Source organism: Jaculus jaculus, chromosome 9 (genome assembly GCF_020740685.1).
Source record: "Jaculus jaculus isolate mJacJac1 chromosome 9, mJacJac1.mat.Y.cur, whole genome shotgun sequence".
Taxonomy (NCBI): Eukaryota; Metazoa; Chordata; class Mammalia; order Rodentia; family Dipodidae; genus Jaculus; species Jaculus jaculus.
In genome coordinates, this window is record NC_059110.1 from 136,167,002 (window position 1) to 136,190,075 (window position 23,074).

Genomic DNA, 23,074 nt, shown 5'->3' on the forward strand with positions numbered 1-23,074 from the left:
TTTACAGTATTGCCTGAGCCCGTGGAAGGAGTGATACAGATGTCTTACGTAGCATTGAGCATTCAACAGTCATACTCAGCTCTTTGAGCATTTGTGAGTATCTGTAGTCATTGCTGACCACTGCACATAGAAGCTTCTCTGATGAAAGCTGATGCTAGCACTGATCTATGGGTGGAAACATAGTTATTTACAAGGCAATTTGATGAGCACATTATGCCCAAACTTAAGTAAGCTTAAAGGAAATCTAAGGGCTGATAAGATGGCTCAACAGGTGAAGGTGCTTGCTTGCAAAGCCTACCAGCCCAGTTTAGTTTTCAAGCACCTGTTTAAAGCCAGATGCAGTAAGTGACACAAGCATTTGGTGTTTGTTTGCAGCAGCAAAGAAATTTAAGTAAAAACTTTACTATTATCAGCTGGAAAATTAGTATGCACTATAAGTAGACAATGAACTAGGAACATTCTAGGTAGATTCTTAAGTAGCTCTAATACTAAGTTGCCTTTCTTTGTTAAAAGGGAGAATTAGTAAGTATTAGTGCTACTTTAAATTTTTCTCCTTGAGCTAGGATTGACAGATAACTAAAAAAAATAAAAAAAGAAAGAAAGAAAATTACTTTGTAGCTCTTTCATTAGTTCTAATAGTCTCGGTGATTTCACTCAACAAATATCTATTTCTAGCTCACCCAGCAAGCTTGGAAACACTCCAGGACTTTATGTGATAATGTGTGGCAGTGCCAGCCACTTTAGTCCTCTAGCTTCATCTTCCTAGCATAAGACTTGCTACCTTAAGACACAGACTAAAATTTTGTACAAGCTGTGTCTTCTCTGTTAGTGTTCAGAGTCGTTACATAGTCCTTCCTGAGCTGCACAAGGCCTTGAAGTCATCCCTGTGCTTAGAACAGAGTAGACACCAGAATATTGATAGGCACCAGTAGTGTTCTCCACACTGCATAATTCCATAGTATTTACTTCTGTTTTTATGGATCTAGTAATATCATCTTATATCCTAAAGTGAGTCCTGTACTTTAAGGAACAATACTATATATGATATAAAATAATATTTGAAATCAAAATATCTGTAGAATCTGCCATTTATTTGCTGTAATCTTTTATAAGGGGTCTTTTGCTTCTTATCATTTACAAAACAAGATTAATGTGTTCTATATAGACAGAATTTATGAAAGGTAAATGGGTGTAGTTAAAATGTAAATAAAATGGGGCTGGAGAGATGGCTTAGCGGTTAAGCGCTTGCCTGTGAAGCCTAAGGACCCCGGTTCGAGGCTTGGTTCCCCAGGTCCCACGTTAGCCAGATGCACAAGGGGGCGCACGCGTCTGGAGTTCGTTTGCAGTGGCTGGAAGCCCTGGCGCGCCCATTCTCTCTCTCTCCCTCTATCTGTCTTTCTCTCTGTCTGTTGCTCTCAAATAAATAAATAAAAATTTTAAAAAAATGTAAATAAAATGTAAGGTAGTTATACAACCCTTAGTTGTTATTTTATTGTTGCATATTTTTTTTAAAAAACAACAGGGTTGGTTTTAGAGCTATAAATATGACATTTAAGGCTCTAAAAGCTTTGTGTAGTTAAGAAAAGAAAAAAGAAAGAAAGAAAAGAAGCTGTATGTAAGTCCCGAACAGAATCCGTCCCTTTCCATTGGTCTTCTGTTTGTTTGCCTTGTGCTGGGAATCACACCCATGGCCTTGTGCTTGCTAGGGAAGCATTCTACCACTGATTTACGTTCCCACCCCTTCTACTAGCTTTTCTAAAATAAGGTTTAAGAAATTATTTATACTGAAATACTCTTTTTTCCTATTATTATATTCTTAGCATACAAAGAACTAGATTTTTTAAATATTTTTTATTTTATTCATTTATTTGAGAGAGGCAGATAGAAAATGGGCATGCCAGGGCTTCCAACCACTGCAAACAAACTCCAGATGCAGGCACCACGTTGTGCATCTGGCTTACGTGGGTATTGGGGTATCAAACCTGAGTCCTTAGGCTTCACAGGCAAGTGCCTTAACCACGAAGCTGTCTCTCCAGCCCAAGAACTAAGTTTTATTATGGTAGTTTTCAAACAGTATATTTGTTTCCCTCCCCTCCATCACTTCTCCTCTTCCACTTGTAAACCCCCCCCATAGTCTCCATTTTGTTTTCATGTCACTGTGACCTTTTGCCTTCCCACTACTGTGTCCACACTGTCCTTCACGTGGTCTAATCTAGCTTCGTAACCTATACCTTTTTTTATATCTTGACCCCCACCCTTTTTTAAAAATGCACTCAAACATTCTAAGTTGGGCTCCACATGTGAAAGAGAACATATTTTTGTTTTTCTGGGCCTGAGTTTCCTTACTTAGGATTATCTTTTCCAGCTCCATCCATTTTTCTGAAATCTTCATAGCTTAATAAAATTCCCTTGTATGTATGTAGCATATTATCATTATCTAGTTACCAGTTGATGGACTGTTGTGATAGAATGGCAGTGACTGCGGCTGCACAGGTGTCTCTGTTGTAGAACATAGAGTCCTTTGGGCATATACCCGGGAGGGTACAGCGAGGTCGTGAGGCATTTCAGTTCTTAGTTTTGAAACCTGCACACTGCTTTCCATAGTGGCTGTACAACACTAACTTATCTTCACCAGCATCTGCTGTCATTGTTTTCTTGACAATACATTCTTACTTGGGTGAGATAGAATCTAAAATTGGTTTTACTGTTCTTTTTTTTATGGCTAGGAGTGTTGAACAGTAATTGTACATAGCTGTTGGCTACTTGTGTTTCTTCTTTGGAGAACTGTCCTTTCATTTTATTAGCCCATTTGTTGATCAGCAGTGTGGTTTTTCTTGCGTTTAAGATTTACAGTTCTTGCTGGGCATGGTGGTGCACACCTTTAATCCCAGCACTTGGGAGGCAGAGGTAGGGGGATCATGGTGAATTCAAGGCCACCCTGAGACTACATAGTGACTTTCAGGTCAACCTGGGCTAGAATGAAGCCCTACCTTGAAAAAAAAAAATTACAGCTCTTTATACATTCTTGATATAAACCCCGTCTGAGGCAGATATTTTCCCCCATTCTGTAGGCTTTCTGTTCACTCAGCTGATAGTTGCCATTGCTGTATAGAAATTTTTAACTTTGTGTTGTCCCATTCGTTGATTCATAGGACTATCTCCCATATTGTTGGAGTCCTGTTAAGAAAGTTCATAGCTATATCTGTAACTTCCAGTGTATTCCCTATGTGTATTCCCTGTTTTCCTCTAATAGTTTCAGCATTGTGGTTTTAAATTAAGGTGGTTGACCCATATTGAACTGATCTGTTTGCATGCTGAGATGTGGGTCTAATTTCATTATTCTGCAGATGGAGATACCCAGTTTTGCCAGCACCATTTGTTGGATAGGTTGTCTTTTTTCCAGTGTATGCCTTCCTTGGGAATTAAGTGACCATAACTGTGTGAGTTTATTTCTATCCTATTCTACTTGTCTATGTGTCTGTTTTGTGCCAGTACCATATTATCATTGTCACTATGGCTCTATAATATAATTTTAGTTCACGAATTGTGATGCCTCCCACCGTGTTCTTTCTGCTTAGGATTGCTTTGGCTATATCTGCTGTTTGGTGTTTCCAAATAAACTGATTGATTATTTTTTCCAGTTCTGAGAAGAATGTCATTGGGATCTTGATAGAGTTGCATCAAATTTTTAGGTTGCTTTTGGTAATGACCACGTTCACAATATTAATTTTGCTGGTCCAGGAGCATAGAAGTCCTCCATTATCTGATATCTTTAATTTCTTTTCTGCCACTGAAATATTCCTTAAAATTATTTTCTTGTGTATCATTCTGATTAGGAGAGCCAAATAAAATCAGAGTGAAATCATACATATATAAAATTCTATAAGAAAACTGTCACCAATTGATGCAATATTTGAAAAAATTAATTGTTAAACTTTCAGGGATGGGTCTTTAGTTCAGTGGTACAGTTCTTGCCTAGAAATCATGAGGATCTGGTTTTGCTCCCAAGTGTGAAAAAATTTTACATAGAAACAGAAAAACTGAACTGTCTTACTTGGCAAGGTTTTAAATGCTATCATATTAATTAATTTTCCAAATAAGGTGAAGTGTGATGATGTATAATTAATTAAATTCATAAATAAAATAAGTATCAGTGTCCATTTTTTATACACTATTGATACAAACATGTATCTGAAATAACTGGTTTTTCTAGGTTACTTGCTCCTGTTCCAACTTCTTCTTTCGTTTTCTGGAAGGGTTTATAAAGAATTACTATTTTTACTTGATATTCAAATTAATGTGATTGTCATAACTCATCCAGGATATAGGTATTGTTACTAAGTCAGAGTAACTGATAGAGAAATTTATGAACAGAAAGTTCATAGGAGCCAAGCAAAATGAAAGAATGGAAATATGAATTAAGTTTTTTGGTTTGAATCCCAGAGACTTCCTTCTTTCACTAGCCTCACTGCTACACTACCATGTGATTCTGCCCAATGTGCTTTGACTTGAAACTGCTTGCTTATTTTATTTCCCATAGCCATGCCCCTCACTACTCTGTCTTAATACATTTGTTTCTGAGCAGTGTCATCCTATCTAAGCACTGTACTAAATAGTTTTCATGCTTAGAATTGTTTAATACTCAATAATTCTATGAATGTGAAAAAAAACTGAGACTTGGTTAAAGCTAAATAACTAGTTTCTTACTAGTCGTAGACACTAGAGACGAGACCTAGATTCTCCTCATCATTGTGTCTGTTCTTTAAGCCTTTTTGCATCCTTCCTTTTAACTTTTGCCAGATCCCCAAACTCAGGTTTCTTAACAGCATTAACCCTATTCCCAATGTTGGTTCAAAAGACTTCTCAGAGCAACAATTCCCTGTTACCTCTTACATCATAACAAAATACTTTGTGTTCTAATTTTATCTATCTCGTTCAGTCATTTTGATTAGTTTAGGGGTTTTTTGTTTGCTTTTATATCAATTAGGTAAATACTTTGGATGTGCAATTCTCTTACCCATTGGAATCATGTTCTATACCATTTTTCCCAGTGAAGCCTATTAAGAAAAGTCTATTCATTCTATTAAAGTTTATTAAGTCTGTGAAGTCTGTTAAGAAAAATATACCGCTGCTTTTGCAGTGTGTATGTTTGGGAGCGTGTTGGGGTGCATGTGTGTGTGCACGTGGAAGTCAAAGGACAGCCTGTGGTGTCGTCCTCAGATGCATAGCCACCTCTTTGGAATCCAGGTCTCTCATTGGCCTGAAGCTCATCATTTAGGCAAGACAGGCTGGCCTGTAAGTCTCAGGGATCCTTCTGTTTCTGCTTCCCCAGTCTTGAGGCTATAGATGTTCATCACCATGCCTGGCATATTTACATGGGCTCTGGGGATTGAACTCAGATCTTCAGAGCCAAGCAACAACTAAATTATCTTCTTAGCCTACTCCATCTTCTAACTTTTACCCTTTTATGTTCTGATGGCAATATTATAACTATTGGACAACTGTCATTTTTGTGTTTGTACCTCCTGTTTGTGCTTCACTGACTTGCAAATAACACCAGTAATCTACAACTTAGTTATCATTATTATCTTACAAAACAACTGAGCCAGGAATGTTGTAATCCCAGTAGGCAGGAGGCAAAGGCAATAGGGTCCTCACAAGTTTGGATACATGCATGGAAAATTCTAGGCCAGCCTGTGTTAGAGTGAGACTCTGTCTCAAAAACTTAAAATAAAATAATTTAACTTTAATTATTAGGCATTCACAGTACCTCATAAGTGAGATGATGAAAGTAGATTTAAAAATGTCTGTTGGGCAAAGGTAGATAGAAAAATAAATATTCACTGTGAGCTATAAATATAATCTCTATTAATACTCTATGTGGAGGAAAATATGTATTTTAGTAAGATGCTTCACTTTTTTCTTTGCCATAATCAAGTTCTGGTTAGAACCATGTAGTCCACATTGTCTTCAACTATGTGCTTTTTTTTTTTTTTTTTTGTATGTTAGCTAGGACCTTGATCTTCCCCCTTGATTTCATCTCACAATTCTTGAACACTCTTCATACCTCCTCAAATTCTCCTACCGTCCTCAGTTTTTTCTTATATATCTATCTTCAGGTGCTGGTTTCTATTAACCAAAATCTTTAGTTTTAAATTTTTTAACTATATAGAGTCACTTAATCAGGGACCAGTGCTGTCTTTGTCAGAACTCATCAGTTATAATAGTTCTGATGCCAGAGCAATGCTTTAATAAAATTCTAGTAAAAGATTGATATGTTTTAATAGCAAGATTCTAACCATGACTGCTTTCAAGATAATGTCAAATAAGATGTTTCCTGATTTTTTTAATCAATTGGTGAGAATATGAGATTTTGATATTACCTAATAATTGTCTGAATATAAATCTCTCAAGATATTAATTTCTGGTAGTGATTTTTTAAAAACAAGCTCAAATAATACACTCGAGCAGAAGAGAGAACTCTGCTATTTCATAGCTTACTTCTGGGCAAGAACCATATTGTTTGTACCATTAGTGTTTGGCCTGTGTTCTCTTGGAGACATGGACAGGCTTTGTGTGTTCTTTTAAAAAAAAATGCTTACACTATAAATATATACACTAATTTCAAGATATGATTTAGTTGTCTATAGGTTTTAACATCTTTTAAAAAAATATATTATTTATTTATTTGAGAGAAAGAGAGAGAGAGAGAGAGAATGGGCACACCAGGGACTCTAGCCAGTGCAAATGAACTTCAGATGCCTGCTCTCCCTTGTGCATTTAGCTTTTACATGGGTCCTTGAGAATCGAACCGGGATCCTTTGGCTTTGCAGGCAAATGCCTTAACCGCTAAGCCATTTCTCCAGCCCCGGTTCTGACATCTTAAAAAATAATTTTCTGTTCATTTAATTTTTTTTTTTGAGCAAGGGTCTCTCACTCTAGCTCAGGCTGACCTGGAATACACTATATATTCTCAGGGTGGCCTTGAGCTCACAACGATCCTCCTACCTCTGCCTCCCGAAGTGCTGGGATTAAATGTGTGTATCACTACGTCCAGCTTTCATTTAATATTGTATCATTTTTATCCTCCAAAAAAGGAAATGAGAATTCTATTTTAATGAAAAGGTATTATAATATGTATATATTTAATAAATCTTTTTTAAATTTTTATTTTTATTTATTTATTAGAGACACAGAGAGGGAGAGAGGATGGGTGTGCCAGGGTCTCCAGCCACTGCAAATAAACCCCAGATGCATGTCCCACCATCTGCATCTGGCTTATGTGGGACCTGGAGAAACAAACCATGGTCCCTAGGCTTTGCAGGCATGTACCTTAACTGCTAAGGTATCTCTCCAGCCGTATAATATTTTTATAACATCTTTTAGGATTAACTCTGAATCCCTTATGGGTCAGTAATGGAAGAGAATTTTAGAGTTTTTAGTTTTTAGAGAAATTTAGAAAAAAGTAATGTGACCCTAAACACTCACATGTCTTAGATATATGTACAGTTACATAACTCAGGTATACAAATCAATTTCAGATTCAACTGGCACTTTTTAGGGCCAGTGCTATGCTAACCAATTTCACCTTATTAAGGTGTAATAGAAATAAGTTTGAGAGCATCAAACAACCCACATAATTTTCTTTTAAAATATTTAACTGAGTATTTGAATATACATCAATAAGTGTATCTTAATCCCCCCCCCAAAAAAAGAAGTTAGGGGATAAAATGTGTATGCCTTATAGAGCATGGGGATACACTCCTGTAATCCCAGCACTTGGGATACTGATTTCAAGGCCAGTCTGAGCTCTATAGTAAGACCATATTATATACACAAAAAAAGTATTATGCATTTTTCTGTAGGTAAAACTTATAAATTATACTGTACTCTTTGTAATAATAAATGGAGTCATGGTATGGAATATTACTATTCCATAGACTTCACGATTAAATTTGTAACTAAATCACATCTCTTTAACATCAGTGTTAAATTGGCCTGGCCTTGTTCATATTAGTCCACTAATAGTTTTGACTTCTTACATCACTGACTGAGCAAAAAATACATCAATCAGGCCTGATGACTTATATTTAATCTCAACTTATGGTATTTATCATGGCTAAGTATTAGAGCAGTTATTTCTAGATAAAGAAAACCTTATAAATATCATAAACAAAACCTTAAAGCTTATTTCTGTCCTTTTCTTAGGTAATGCTTGTTTTTTATATCACAGAAAGCCAAGATAAGAAAGTCTTTTGCTATGTAAAGAAACTGAAAATAGCCAACAGTAATTGACAAGTACAATTTATGCTCATGTTTTTAAATACTAAAATTTTTAGCTTTTCCCACTTTGGGTGACTTTTAAACAAGGCCCATCTCCTGTATAAAGAATGCGGTTAATTTTTTTTTCTGGCACAAAACATAGGGTAACCTGATCTGAGTCTGACAGAGTGTGTCGTTCATTTAAGTGCTTCCATCTGTTGCCTGCTGTTCCCCTTACTCATGACCCCTCTATGTTTCTCTCTTTCCTTTTCCCCTTCCTGTTCCCTCTGTTTCTCTTTCCTTTCCCTTTTCTCTCTCCCTTCCTTTTTTTCCTTTCTCTCTCCTTCTTTCTGTCTCTCTTTTTGTCCTTAGCCCCTCTGAGGAAGGCAAAGTTTGTTGAGAGCCCACGAATTCCAGAATCCGAGCTTGGCTCCCCAACCCTCACTTCAGCTCAAAAACTGGACGTGGATGCATACTGCCCTGGTAAGCATGCATGCAAAGTGTCTGCTTTGAAAAAGGGAGGATTGGATCAGGCCCGTGCAACAGACCAGTGTTTTGCATGTATACTCCTCATAAAAACATGTTAGCTTTTGCAAGGGATTATATATCCTTCTTAAAGAACACAAAGTATTAGAAACAATTTCAAAGATCTCTCTCAAATTAATTAAAATAACGTGAGCCAATAAAGTTTTCAGAGTTGTTTTTGTAATTTGAAATGTGGGAAGGAATTTTATTTTACCCCTGTACAAAACAACAATGTTGAAGATATGTATAAGAATCTTCATTCAGTAGTGAAGATTTTGCATATGACCTGTTTTGCCCAATTTCTGTTGGAATTCTGGATAGTTGAAGAAAATACTTCACATTAAACTTGAATTAGATTCCTGAGTTTCACTCCTTTTAGACACTAACTTTTACAAATACCTCTTCTTGTGAATGGCCTGTAAACACATGAGGACTTCACTAAAACCCTTCTTGTGTGGCTGCCAAACTGAGACAGACTCATTATCGATGCTGAGATTCTTTCAGACTTAGATGAGTTGCCTGGCAACAACCTTTACACTCTCTCTAGTCTATAGAACTGTGTCAAAAATGTTCACAGATGAACATTTTGTTGAATATACTGATGAGAACACTAGTAAATAACCTTGTAAGACTTGGTTTTAGGTCTTTTGTTTATTGCTAGTCATTAAAATTAATGTTAAACCACTTTGAATGTAACCACTTCATATGTACTGCATTTAGGGTCAGTTGAATAATATGATTCTTGGTTGTAGGGATGATATCAATAGCTCAGATCTGAAATGTTAGGATAATATTTCTAAAGTCAGATAGAACAAGTTAAATTAAAAAAAAAATAGTTGGAGAAAATTTGGGCCAAACTTAGCAAAAGAAAAGATAGCTATGAATCAATTTCAAATATTGAACCCCTGGAGATTTTCCCCTCAGAGCATTAAACCTTGGAGTGCAGCCACTGTTGCAGCTGACTGTTCTTTTGTAAAGCAGTGATAGTTATGTATCAGAGCTGTTCTGTTTCCAGAAGGAACAAAAGCACTATAGCACAAAGAAGAATCTGTCATGTTTTGAGGTATGAACGTACTTCATAAGCAATGGAGTGTTAGGCTTTGCATTTCTTCATGCAAATTTTACTGTCATAAATAAAACAAATGTATGACTTCCCTGTTGTTTTGCCTGAACTTCCCCCCTCCATGCTTTTTCTTTCCCTCATTTTCCTCTCCACCTTTTTCCTTCTCTCTCTCCTTCTCTTTGCCCCACCCCTTTCAGCTGGGAATCTAACCCTGGCTTACACACAAGCCAGGCAAGCACTCCACCCCTGAACCTTATGCCCCCAGCCCTCAGAGGCCTTTTCTTTTCCAGACTCAGGTCAGAATGCCTGTTGGTGAGCCACATCTATATTACATCCTTAATAGCTGTGTTTGAGGGATGTCGGTACTGAATTACTATGGACAATCTTATCAGTGTGATTATGCACTTTCAAAAAGCATGAATTTTTTTGTTGGTATAGAACCAAATTAAATTTCAATTAAGGCTTTCAGAACTCCAGAAAGAACTAAAAGATGATGCCAAAATGCTAATTACCATTCTATGCAGCCTTTTCATCTGAAACACATTTAAAACATAGAAACTTCATATTGATTTGCTCTTAATAAGCTATTCAATCCTCAAAAATAAGTTTGTACTGAGATAAAGTGGTAATCTGAGGGTTAAAGCTACTATCTTTACATAGTATCAGGAATTAATAATAAACAAAATGGATTAATAAGCATACTCATAAACAAACTTGGAGTATACCCCATAGTCCAACATTTTGGCATGCTGACTACTTTGAACTAAAGAGGATTGGAAGCCTTCAGAAGTAGCCTCAGATGAGATGTCTCTGACCTTCTGCCCTCCTATCTTTCCTAATGAATCAGTGCAGGGAGGGATTTTCTCTGAAGATCCATTATTTACCAAAAGATAGTTTCTTCAGAAAAGGAACTCAATTGTTAGGAGTCCTCTCCTAGGGAATCTCAGCAAATAGAGAAGACTGTCTCAAAAGAAAAGCAACCAAAGGTTAACATCTTGCCCAGACAGACTTTATCACAAGTTATCAATTTTTCTTCTGAGGGACCAATTATCTCTTCCAAAAATCATTTACTCCTCTCTAAATTACACACATCCTCTCTCTGTTTCCCTTTCTGAAGAGGGTATAAAGGCATCTATTTGAGGTACTTATTTTCACCTACCACACATGTATTACATTTGTCTGTCTTTTCTACTATTAGTCTGCCTACTTTTGGTTTATTTCATAGACTTAATTAATGAACCTATACAGGATAGAAAGGTTTTTTTGCACTTCTACAAAACAAGCACGAATCTGTGGTTTTTATAACTTTCAATGTAATATATACTAAAGGAACAATGACCATGCTTTATTGTATACTTACATGTAAGAACATAATTAAGTCTAGTATTCTGATATCTTGTCTACTCAGTTTACTTATCATTACCTGCAAGCTTAGGGAACTGTATGTCACAGAAGCAATCCTCACAAACTAAAGTTGAGAGCAGTGGTTGTGAAATCCTAGCATGCTTCCGGATTACCAGGCCTTACCCAAGTGCAGATTGCAAAGCCCACCCCTAGAAGTTCTGATTCAGTAGGTCTGAGGTAAGTCAAAGCTCTGCATTTCCTAACAAGTTCCCAGGTGATGCCAAAGCTGTGGGTAGAGGTCACGTCCTTTGATAACGAGTTGGATTGAAGGTTTACGATAGACCCTTGCAGTGGAGTCATAGACGGTGCTGGAAGTCTGTGCCATTCATTGTACCACACTTGACTTCTAGAGATTAATTGGCAGGTTTTTTTTATGTATTGTCTAAATTTAAACCTTTTGGTGAACATATTTTAGGCTAGAGAAATAAAACTTTTGTGTCCGAAACAGAGATAACTATTTTTCTTGGTCTATCTGTACCTGTCATCTTATGTCTTTTCTATGTTGTCTTGCATTTAAAAGAAAATTGAAGGGGCCAGAGAGATGGCTTAGTGGTTAAGGCACTTGCCTGCAAAGCCTAAGGACCCAGTACCTACGTAAGCCAGATGCACAAGTTGGTGCATGTGTATGGAGTTTGTTTTCAGTGGCTAAGGCCCTGGTGTGCCCATATTCATTCATTCATTCTCTCTCTCATAAATAAATTACAATTTAAAAATAATAAAAGAAAAGAAAATTGTGGATCAAATCAGACCAAGTATTAGTGGTTAATCTACAAAGTCTAGGGAGATGTACATTAGGATGTAGCTATTGAGCCAGCACACTTATCTAATTAACTGAGTGCTTCAGTCTGCATAACAGTAAATTCTACAGTATCTTTTGTATTTCACAAATTAAACTTAAAAGCAGAAAATGTGGGAATATAGATGTAAACAATAGCTTTGGTTCTGCCTGTGCAACCCTAGAGGTGATTTATACTATCAGCATAACCAGACTACCTGAAGAGGAAGCTCAGGGAATTGTCAAAATAAATTGACAATATATTGATAATTGTCTTACTACAGGCAAACTAAGACATAGAGAATGTGATAGGTCATAGCACTATTTATTGATGAAGTCTTGAAGTGGATACCATATAGCCCAGAAATACATGACTATGTAAATTCTGTAAGCATCTTTTATCACTCTTATATTTAAAGCAGAACACTATTTTTATGTATGAGATAAGATTATAACTTGTTTTTATAAATGACAAAAGTGGTAACCAGATGATATCAGTCATTTCAGTAAAAAGAAAGAGGGAAATCATGAGCATTTAGGGTGGCATAGGCCATATGAGTAGAACAATTTCCAAAATAAAAAAATAGATTTTTTCCATGCCTTATAGCTCTTCTGCCTGTGGTAGTACTTATTATCTGTGTGATGCTCTAAGCTTGTTTCCTTAGCAGTAAAAAGTAAAGATCATAATCTTAGATCAATACATGCAGATCCTAGCATACTTCATACTTAACAAATGGTTGGCTCACAATAAATGTTCATATGTTAACTAAATCTATTGCTAGTGAACTTTTAGAAATATGTAACTTTAAGTATTTTCTAAATAATCAGAAGTTTTTATTTTTGTTTCTATAGTTATCGACAATTTTTTTAAATTATTTATTTATTTATTTATTTATTTGAGAGCAACAGACACAGAGAGAAAGACAGATAGAGGGAGAGAGAGAGAGAATGGGCGCGCCAGGGCTTCCAGCCTCTGCAAACGAACTCCAGACGCGTGCGCCCCCTTGTGCATCTGGCTAGCATGGGACCTGGGGAACCAAGCCTCGAACTGGGGTCCTTAGGCTTCACAGGCAAGCGCTTAACCGCTAAGCCATCTCTCCAGCCCTAGTTATCGACAATTTTTACATGTATATATTTTGATCATATTCACCCCATTACCTTCTCTTATCTCCTCATTCTCCTGGTGAATCCCTTCTTTTCAGCTAATGCCTTTTCTGCTTTTATAGTTTTGTTGGGGTTTTTTTGTGAGGTTTTTGTTTGTTTGTTTGTTTATGATCCGCTGAGTTTAACTCAGGTTTACATGCATGAGCATGAACGAGGGATTAGTTAACAAGGCATGGGCAAGTTAACAGTGACAATACCACCGAAGAAAATGTCTCCTCTTCCCCTGGAAAGAAATATTTTAAAGTTTAGGAAAATACACAAAAGCTTGGGGTCATGTTTAGTTATATACATCCCATTGGGTCATATCGCTGTCCCTCAATTTCCTGTCACAGTAACACTGTATATAACATGCTGTAGCTATAGTTTTGGACATCATATGTTCACACAAATATATGAATATATTCATGGTAAAAATATTCAGAAGAAAACAATAAACTGTAACATTGGTTAGCCAAGAGGAAGATTGAGATTATCGAGAAATCAAATGAGGTTTAGTGGGATTGCATGTCATTTTAATTTCCTTTTCTTGGACTATATATGTTTGTGAATGAGAGCTCAAGCTTTGGCGTTGACTTGGCTTTGACACCTTTTTTAAGGCGGGAGGGTGGTACTGATAATTAAACCAGGGCCTTACTAAGCCTCAACCATGACGTGAGTTTAATTTCTGACTCCTCTGCCTACTAACTGTGTTCTGTGTAAAACTTTCACAAAAACATTCTGTAGCATATACCTACAATCCCAGTGCACAGGAGACTGAGGCAAGAGGATCACAAGTGTGAGACTAGTCTGAACCTCATAGTGAACCTGAGATCCTTTCTCCAAAAAAGTCATAAAAAGGTGGCTAAAACATATTTTTCTTTCCTTTTGCATGATTATTAGTATGTTCAAGTGAAGCAATATGTGTACTATGTACTTCATTTGAGCAAACTAATAAACTAGATGTTAACAACCTTTCTGTTATTGTTACCATCTTTATTACAATCTTCTAAATTATACAAAATTCCTACGATGAGCTTTTATTGAAAGATTTTTAGTGAATTGGGAGTCTCCAAAAGATGATTTTGATCTTTGTTTCTAATTTATTTTTTGAGTATTTGTTACACATTGTATATGATATAAAATCGCTCAAGTGTAGGTAAACATTGAAATTAAGGTCAGCTAAGTTGACTGCTTTCTAGGATTTAGAACTACATGTGCAAGGTTAAGGGCCAAAGTCCACACTGGTTTGTGAAACAAACAGGCTTTGATCCACACCAAATACTTGCAGAGAAATTTGAGATTAATCTTTCTACCTGAATTTATATCTCTAAAAATGGCAGTATCTTTCAAAGGACAATATTCATTGAGGTACCAAAATATACTTGGAATTTAAGAAGGCAAAAGTTTTATGATTATTATTTGGGTATATATCATGTTTATATATTTTCCATCTATAAAGGATTTTTCATTTGTTTCTTTTTCCTCTAAATTATTATGCATGCTGTTGTATGAGTAGAAGCCCATATAGACAAGTAAAGTACTTTATTTAAATAAAGTGGATTCCTTGGGCTAGAGAGATGGCTTAGCAGTTAAAGCGCTTGCCTGTGAAGCCTAAGGACCCCAGTTCAAGGCTCAATTCCCCAGGACCCTTGTTAGCCAGATGCACAACAGGGGCGCTCGCGTCTGGAGTTTGTTTGCAATGGCTAAAGGCCCTGGAGCACCCATTCTCTCTCTTTCTATCTGCCTCTGTCGCTCTCAAATAAATAAATAAAAATCATTTTAAAAAATTTAAAACGTGGATTCCTTGAACTCTGGTGTAGTTTGAATGGAAAATGTCCCCTATAGACTCACATGTTTGAATACTTAATCCCCAGTTGGTGGCCCTTTGGGGGAAAGTTGTGGAACCTTTAGTAGGTGGAGCCTTGCTGAAGAAGTGAGTGGGTCACTAGAGACAGGCTTTAAGGTTTTGTGATCCGTCCTTTCTCTCTGTTCTTCCTCTACTTCTTGCTGTAAATGTAGCCAGCGCTGCTCCTGCCACTGCGCTGTCTCTGCCATGAACTTTCCTTGACTGTCGGCTGAAGTAAACCAGTTCTTCCCTTGTTTAACTACCTCTCGTCAGTTCTTTGTTCACAGCAAGAAGAAAATAATACAAACTCTTTTCCCCTAACACCTATATAATTGTTTTAATTGTTCAAACAGGGATGGTTTAAAGCTAGGCACAGTGGCATATGCCTGTAATTCCAGCACTCAGGAGGCTGAGGCAGGAGAAGCATTGTAAATTTGAGGCTAGCTTGAAGCTAGTGTGAGCTGTTTGGCAAACCCGTGTCAATAGATTAAAAAATAGATCGATCTATCGATCTATCTATCTTTCAAAATGAAGACAAAATACAGACTTTTGCAGCAAGAAAGGCAGGCACGGAGGTGCATGACTTTAAGCCCAGTACTCAGGAGGCTGAGAGGTCACTGTGAGTTAGAAGCCAGCCTGGTACTATGCCCAGGCCACATGTGCCACCTTGTGCATCTGTCTTTATGTGAGTACTGGGGAGTCATACTTGGGCCCTTTGGTTTTGCAGGCAAGCGACTTAACCATTAGGCCATCTTTCTAGGCCAAGAAACTGTTAATTTTTGATGGAATAAGACATTGATTTAGATGTAGTAACACCTGCCTATATTTCTGCCACTCAGCAGGCTGAGGCAGAATCATGAATTCAGATCAAGACCAACCTGGGCTACATAGGGAAAATCTGCTTCAAAACAATTTTTAGGTTAAGTTTGTATTTGTTAAGTGTTTAGTGACTTGCATATAAGCATATACTAATAATCATGTAATAATCTTTTTATCTTCCACATGTGTTAAATAGCTTTGTCCCCTTTCCCTCATTTAAAAATTTTTATTTATTTGTTTGTTTATTAGAGAGAGAGAATGGGCATTCCAGGGTCTCAAGCCACTACAAACATACTTCAGACACATGTGCCACCATATTCATCAGGCTTACATGGAACCTGGAGAATTGAACCTGGGTCCTTAGGCTTCATAGACAAGAGCCTTAACCACTAAGCAGTCTCTCCAGCCCTCCACCTTTTTATGTTACATAAATCCTAGTAAAACCTATGTGTAGGCCAGGTGTGGTGGTGCACGCCTTTAATCCCAACACTTGGGAGGTAGAGGTAGGCTGATCGACGTGAGTTCAAGGCCACCCTGAGAATACATGGTGAATTCCAGGTCAGCCTGAGCTAGAGTGAGACCTTGCCTTGACAAGTGAAAACAAACAAATAAAAACATCTGTGTATAGAAAATATTTGGTAATTATCCAACTAGCCTTTTAGGGTGATGTGAAATGGTGGAGCCCTAGAATATCTAGAGGCCTAGAATTTGTGATGAGAAAAACTGAGAGGTTGCTTAATTTATTTCAGGTAGAAAAGATTATTCATGGCTTTAACTAAGGAAAGTAGTTTATCTTTTTAGTTCACCAGTGAATAAGCTTTCAAACATTCTTGAGCAAATTATGCTATGAAAATCTACATATTTACAATGTAAAAACAATTCCATTTGATTCTCTTATTCTGTTCTGTTGCATCACATCTAGTTCTGTTGCCTCTTGGAGGAGAAATATATCTTATGACATAAATTCAATGAGAGTTCTATATATAGATTTTCCATGGATGAAACATTTAGTTCAGTACTAGTATTCAAAAATGCACATTCACTTTCTGTCATCCATAGCTTGTTTTTAGAAGAGAATTCAAGATAAGTGTTGAATTTGAATGATAAAAATAAAAATATTATTTTCTTTGTATTTGAAGTGGTTTAAATGTACAGTGTGGAATATCTTAAGAAGTTCATGTCTTGGTCAGAGCATTTGATAATATAGCTAATCATTGATATGTTTAAAGCATGTCTGACTCCATTGAGGGAATTTTATAGTATTTTATATGATCTGTACTGCTATGAATTACTGTAAATATTACATATTAAATGCATCTGAACTTAAAACCTGAGGAAATACTGAAAGTTTAGTCAATATAAGCATCTTTTTTTTTTTTTAATTTTTATTAACATTTTCCATGATTATAAAATATATCCCATGGTAATTCCCTCCCTCCCCACCCCCACACTTTCCCGTTTGAAATTCCATTCTCAATCATATTACCTCCCCATTACAATCATTGTAATTACATATATACAATATAAGCATCTTTTTTTAAAAAAGTTTTTATTTATTTATTTGAGAGCGACAGACACAGAGAGAAAGAGAGAGAGAATGGGCACGCCAGGGCTTCCAGCCTCTGCAAACGAAATCCAGACGCGTGCGCCCCTTTGTGCATCTGGCTAACGTGGGACCTGGGGAACCGAGCCTCGAACCGGGGTCCTTAGGCTTCACAGGCAAGCGCTTAACCGCTAAGCCATCTCTCCAGCCCCAATATAAGCATCTTATTTGAGTAATTTTTTATATATCATTTTAAATAGATCATTTTGAGCTCCCTAGCTCATTTTTGGTATGATTTCTGAGTTGTTTGAAAATAAATTCATATGAAGAGTATTGGTCCAAGACAAGGGGGAGGGACTCATTCTGACTCTGGAAAAAAATCCAGAAAAAAACCCTGAAAAGATAATTATATGTAGCAAATGTAACAATCACCAAACAAAAGGACTAAAATAAATGTCAGAGGTCAGAATTTTTTATTTTATATTATTTTATTTTTTTCGTTTTTCAAGGTAAGGTCTCACTCTGGCCCAGGCTGACCTGGAATTCAGTATGTAGTCTCAGAGTGGCCTCGAACTCACGGTGATCCTCCTACCTCTGCCTCCCGAGTGCTGGGATTAAAGGCATACACCACCATGCCCGGCTTTTAGAGGTCAGAATTTTTTTTTGGCTTTTTTTTTTTAATTAAAAATTTTTATTAACATTTTCCATGATTATAAAATATATCCCATGGTAATTCCCTCCCTCCCCACCCCCACACTTTCCCATTTGAAATTCCATTCTCCATCATATTACCTCCCCATTACAATCATTGTAATTACATATATACAATATCAACCTATTAAGTATCCTCCTCCCTTCCTTTCCCTACCCTTTATGTCTCCTTTTTACCTTACTGGCCTCTGCTACTAAGTATTTTCATTCTCACGCAGAAGCCCAATCATCTGTAGCTAGGATCCACATATGAGAGAGAACATGTGGTGCTTGGCTTTCTAGGCCTGGGTTATAGAGGTCAGAAATTTTAAGGATATGTTTCAGGGCAAAAAGGTGCCATAGTGTACTGTCTCTTTAGAGTGATAAAAATATTCTAAAATTAACTTCTGATGTTATGTAACCTTACGAATAAACTAAAAGCCACTGAATTGTATGCTTTAAGGGGGTACAATTTATGGTATGTGAAATATATCTCAATTTATAAGGAAAAAAACGAACCCAGCTGTGAAAGTAGTGACTAAGGCCACTGGGGTGAGGAGGACATCGATGTGCAGGTCATAGTGGGCAGCGGTGACATGTGTTAAATGTAGGGAGGGAAGATTAAGAATAAGAGAGGCCTACTTTCTCACTATAGTAGGAAGGGATTTATATCCTTACAAGGAAAAGTTCAAGAATTGGTATTGGAGATGTCTCTGTGAAGTGTGTGTGTGTTTATATATAAATATACAAAAAAGAAAAATGGAAATACATACATTTGTACATATGTGTACAAATAGTGCTTTGCAAAATATATGTGTACACAAGTACTGTCTGACTGTCCAGTGGGGGCTTGGAGAGGGGATATCCCAACAACAATAAGCATGCCTAGTACATACATTACTCTCAATACTCTAAAGACTCTTTTTCCTAAGGCGAACCAAGGCCTCTTGGGTAATTGACTGAATTCCTAGCTGGGATAGGAACAGTACAAGATGAACCTGAAAAGTCTTGTGCCATATAGAAAAGGAGTGTTCAGAAAGTGACAAGAATATGTTAAAGGGTCATAGGAGTCAAATAAAAGGCTTACTGAAGTTAAATCTAAGACACATTGAACTAAAATAAATACTGATTATAACCAGTTATATCCCACAAAGTAAGATAAGAATCAACGGATGGATGATAGAGTTTAAAAATTGTGGATTTACAAAAAATTCATTATTTGGTTAAGCATGATAGTAATTAGCTCAACAAAGGAACATTAATGGATGCTAACAATGGTGGGTACAATTTATTAAGGGGGATTCACGAAGATATTTTTAATACCAATTTTCATACTGTTGTACAGTAGCTAAAAGATGGTAACTAGCCAATTGTCCAAGAAAAATACTATTATCCTAAAAAGCAATGAAATCCTGGTACATGTTTTAACATGGTGAACCTTTGACCCACCCACTGTTCTAAGTGATTTAAGACATACACAAAAGGGCAAATATATGATTCCACTTACATGAGGTATCATCAATAGGCAATTTTTTTTTTTTTAATTTTTATTTATTTATTTGAGAGCGACAGACACAGAGAGAAAGACAGATAGAGGGAGAGAGAGAGAATGGGCGCGCCAGGGCTTCCAGCCTCTGCAATCGAACTCCAGACGCGTGCGCCCCCTTGTGCATCTGGCTAACGTGGGACCTGGGGAACCGAGCCTCGAACCGGGGTCCTTAGGCTTCACAGGCAAGCGCTTAACCGCTAAGCCATCTCTCCAGCCCAATAGGCAATTTTTACAGAGGGAGAAAGTAGAGCTAGGAGATGGTAAGAGAAAGAAATGGAAAATTACTGTCAGTAGACAGTGTGTTCTTGGGGATGATTAAAAAGTTTAAAAAGTGGATAGTGGCAACAGTTACACAACATTGGGTATGTACTTAATGCCAACAAATCATAACATTTCAAAATAGTTAAGGGGAGATGTATATAAATTATACCTCCACAAAAATATATTGAGGAATGGGACATTTATATAAGCTTAGTATCCCCCAAGAGAATACTTTTTAATTTAAAAGAGGGTAATAAAATTTTAGAATAGGAAAATCTGACAGACACAGCCATAACCAAGGAACCAAGAGTTAGCACAGGGCTGTTAATGGCTCAGCCATTAAGAGTGCTTGCTGCTTAAGCTTCAGGGCCTGAGACCACTTGAGTTTGATTCTCCAGAATCCAGGTGGGTTCTGGGTGTGGCCACACACATCTGTACCTCCAGTCCACAGGGAGTAGAGACCAGAGAATCACAGGACTTGCTAAACAAGAACAGCAGTTGTGGCCTGAGGGAGTAGTCCCATCAGCATGCAAAATTCTCTTCTGGTTCCTGCATGCATACATACGTGTGTACACGCACACACACACACAACAGACCTATGAGCCTCAAATTTTGTCAGGGTCATGAAAGGTGACACTAAGGAATTATTCCAGATTAAAAGATGTGGCAAGAACTGACAACTTAAGTGAACTATATAAGACTGAAATGTATATTTTTGCTACAAAGACCTGTACCCAGCAAATGTTTGCACTAAGACATGGTCTGTGGATGATGTCATAATAATGTGAAATGTTTATGGCTCTGTGGGATACACAGGAGAATATCCTTGTTTATAGGACATGCATGCTGTTGGAGGATGAGGAGACATCTCTAACTCCCAGATGAGTTCTTAGTTCTTAGTGCTATTTTAGAAACCTCTTTAGAAGCTGTTAAAAAAGGATTAAAAAAAAAAAAAATCAAGTCATGGAGACTAGGAACTAGATTGGGACTATGTAGGAAAGTGGCCTGCCAAAGAAATAGGAACTTTTTTCTGTTAGGCAATTTACAAAAACGTCCCAAATTTATGTGTTTCCTGTAGATAAATTGAGAATAATCTCAGTAGACTATATATCAATTATGATCTTTAAAATAGGGAAATCAGGTAATAGATGGTAATTTTATAATTTTGGATTTACATGCAAAAACTAAAGAAAAAACAAAATTGAATGTAAGAAGAATTATAGAGCTTGACCATTTTCTTTTGAAGAATCCATGTTTTGAACCTTCATGCTTCTTCTTGCTCCAGGTGATGCTGAGCAGGAGCTTGGACCCCCTCCATCTGTAGATGAGGCAGCAAACACACTCATGACTCGGCTGGGTTTCCTCCTTGGAGAGAAAGTCACGGAAGTTCAGCCAGGTGACCAGTACAGCATGGAGGTGCAGGACGAAAGTCAGGTAAGCCACTTGCTTATCTGCTTTGTGAACGACAATGTGAGTTTGCTTGTTATACCAGGAAAAGGAAAAGGGTGTGTTGTGTGGTTATGTGTTTAGTCTGAGATTAATACCAATTAAAATTCTTGTTGAAACCCTCTTAAGTAGGAACTGTGAATCCTGTTGCCTACATAATATATTCTGCTTAGATAGTTAAAACACCTCAAAGTTAAGATTGCAGAAAATTTTACCCTTGTACTTTCTCCTAGAAACCTGCTTGCTCTACAGGGTTTCTCAACTAATGTAACACTGACTTCCTTAGCACAGAGCTTCACTCAACATTTCCCCATAACCAGTCTTTGAGCAAATCATAGTTTCTGTCTTCAAAATGTATACTAGATCTGATAGCTTCTTAACCACTACTGCACATAAATCCAAGCCACTGTCAGCTTTCCCCTAGCCTTTACTGCATATCTATAAGAATGTTAGACTAAAACACCTGAAATTTTGGTCTGTTCTGTTCACTGTGGAATCCTCTTCAACTTACAGCCATGTCTACCATTAGTAGATGCTCAGTGTTTCCTGTATGAATAAATGACTCCCTGCCTGAGCCCTATCCCTGTGTGTTCCATTCACACAGTGACCACAGTGATCTTTATAAAAGATGGATCTGATCACTTCTCTGCTTTTCATTTTCCACTGTATTTCTATCACACTTGGGATCGAAAGGCCCTTCCCAGCTGAGCCCCTGCTGCCTCTCCTGCATCATTTTCTACGCCTCTGACTCTTACTCACTGCTCTCCAGCTATGTTAGCCTCCCTGTTAGTTCCTGAATACATAAGCATATTCTCTTGTATTAGAATACCCTCACCACAAAACTCACCTCACCTCAGTAGGGGCTCTACTGTGATATTACTGCCTCTGGGATGTCTTCCTTAATGACTCCAATACCACTTTCTTATGATTCTGCTCATAACCTACTGCTTTTATTTTCTTTAAATTTCTTACCATTTCTTAGAGTATATTACATATTTACTTGTGGGCTTTTTATCTTTATTTCATGTAAAGATGTAATCTTCACAATGTCAGAGCTCATGGCTTTTTTAAAAATCAATTATATTGTAGCCAGGCATAATGGCATCTGCCTGATATCCCAGCATTGGAAGGTAGAGGCAAGAGAATCAGAAATTCAAGGTCACTCACAACTACATAGTTTGAGGAACAGCCTGGGCTACAATGAGACCCTGTTTCAAAAAAAAAAAAAAGACAGTAAGGGCTGGAGCAAGGACCCAGTGGACAAAGCACTCGTTGCATAGCGTGAGAGGACAGAAGTTCAGACCCTGGCCCTCCACTGAAATGCTCGGAATTGAAAACCCAGCACTCAGAAGGTTGCGACAAAAGGAGTCCCTGGAACAAGCTAACTAGCTAGACTAGGCTCTGGGTTCAACTGAGAGACCTTGCTTCAGTAAATAAAATAGAAAGCAATGAAGAAATATTTTACCGTTGTCAGCCTTTGGCCTTCACACTTATGCATACCCACCCACCATATACACACAAAGAGAAAATCATCAATTTACATTATAACCACATCAGTAGGACATGCTTTGCAGATAAACAGATGGGAATGATACACGTCAAAAGGTTTGTTTGTTTTTTTTTAGTCCGTCCCCCACCCCAGTGCTGGGGACTAAACCCAGGGCCTTGCACTCGCTACACAAGTGTTTCCCAACAGAGATGAATCCTCAACTCTATATTTTTCATTGCTTGATACTCATGTAAGGCTA

General features: G+C 37.3%; 1 protein-coding gene across 3 annotated transcripts in view; it reads left to right on the forward strand.

The window, feature by feature from the left end:
* Window positions 1-23,074, forward strand: part of Tanc2 (tetratricopeptide repeat, ankyrin repeat and coiled-coil containing 2) — a 382,841-nt gene that overhangs the window by 180,450 nt on the left and 179,317 nt on the right. For 2 of the 3 annotated variants that reach the window (XM_045158789.1, XM_045158790.1), the window contains exons 5-6: window positions 8,635-8,745; window positions 21,166-21,314. In XM_045158789.1, coding sequence (XP_045014724.1) covers window positions 8,635-8,745; window positions 21,166-21,314 — 260 coding nt within the window. The remainder of the gene's footprint in view (window positions 1-8,634; window positions 8,746-21,165; window positions 21,315-23,074) is intronic. The other variant, XM_045158791.1, reaches the window with a different exon arrangement.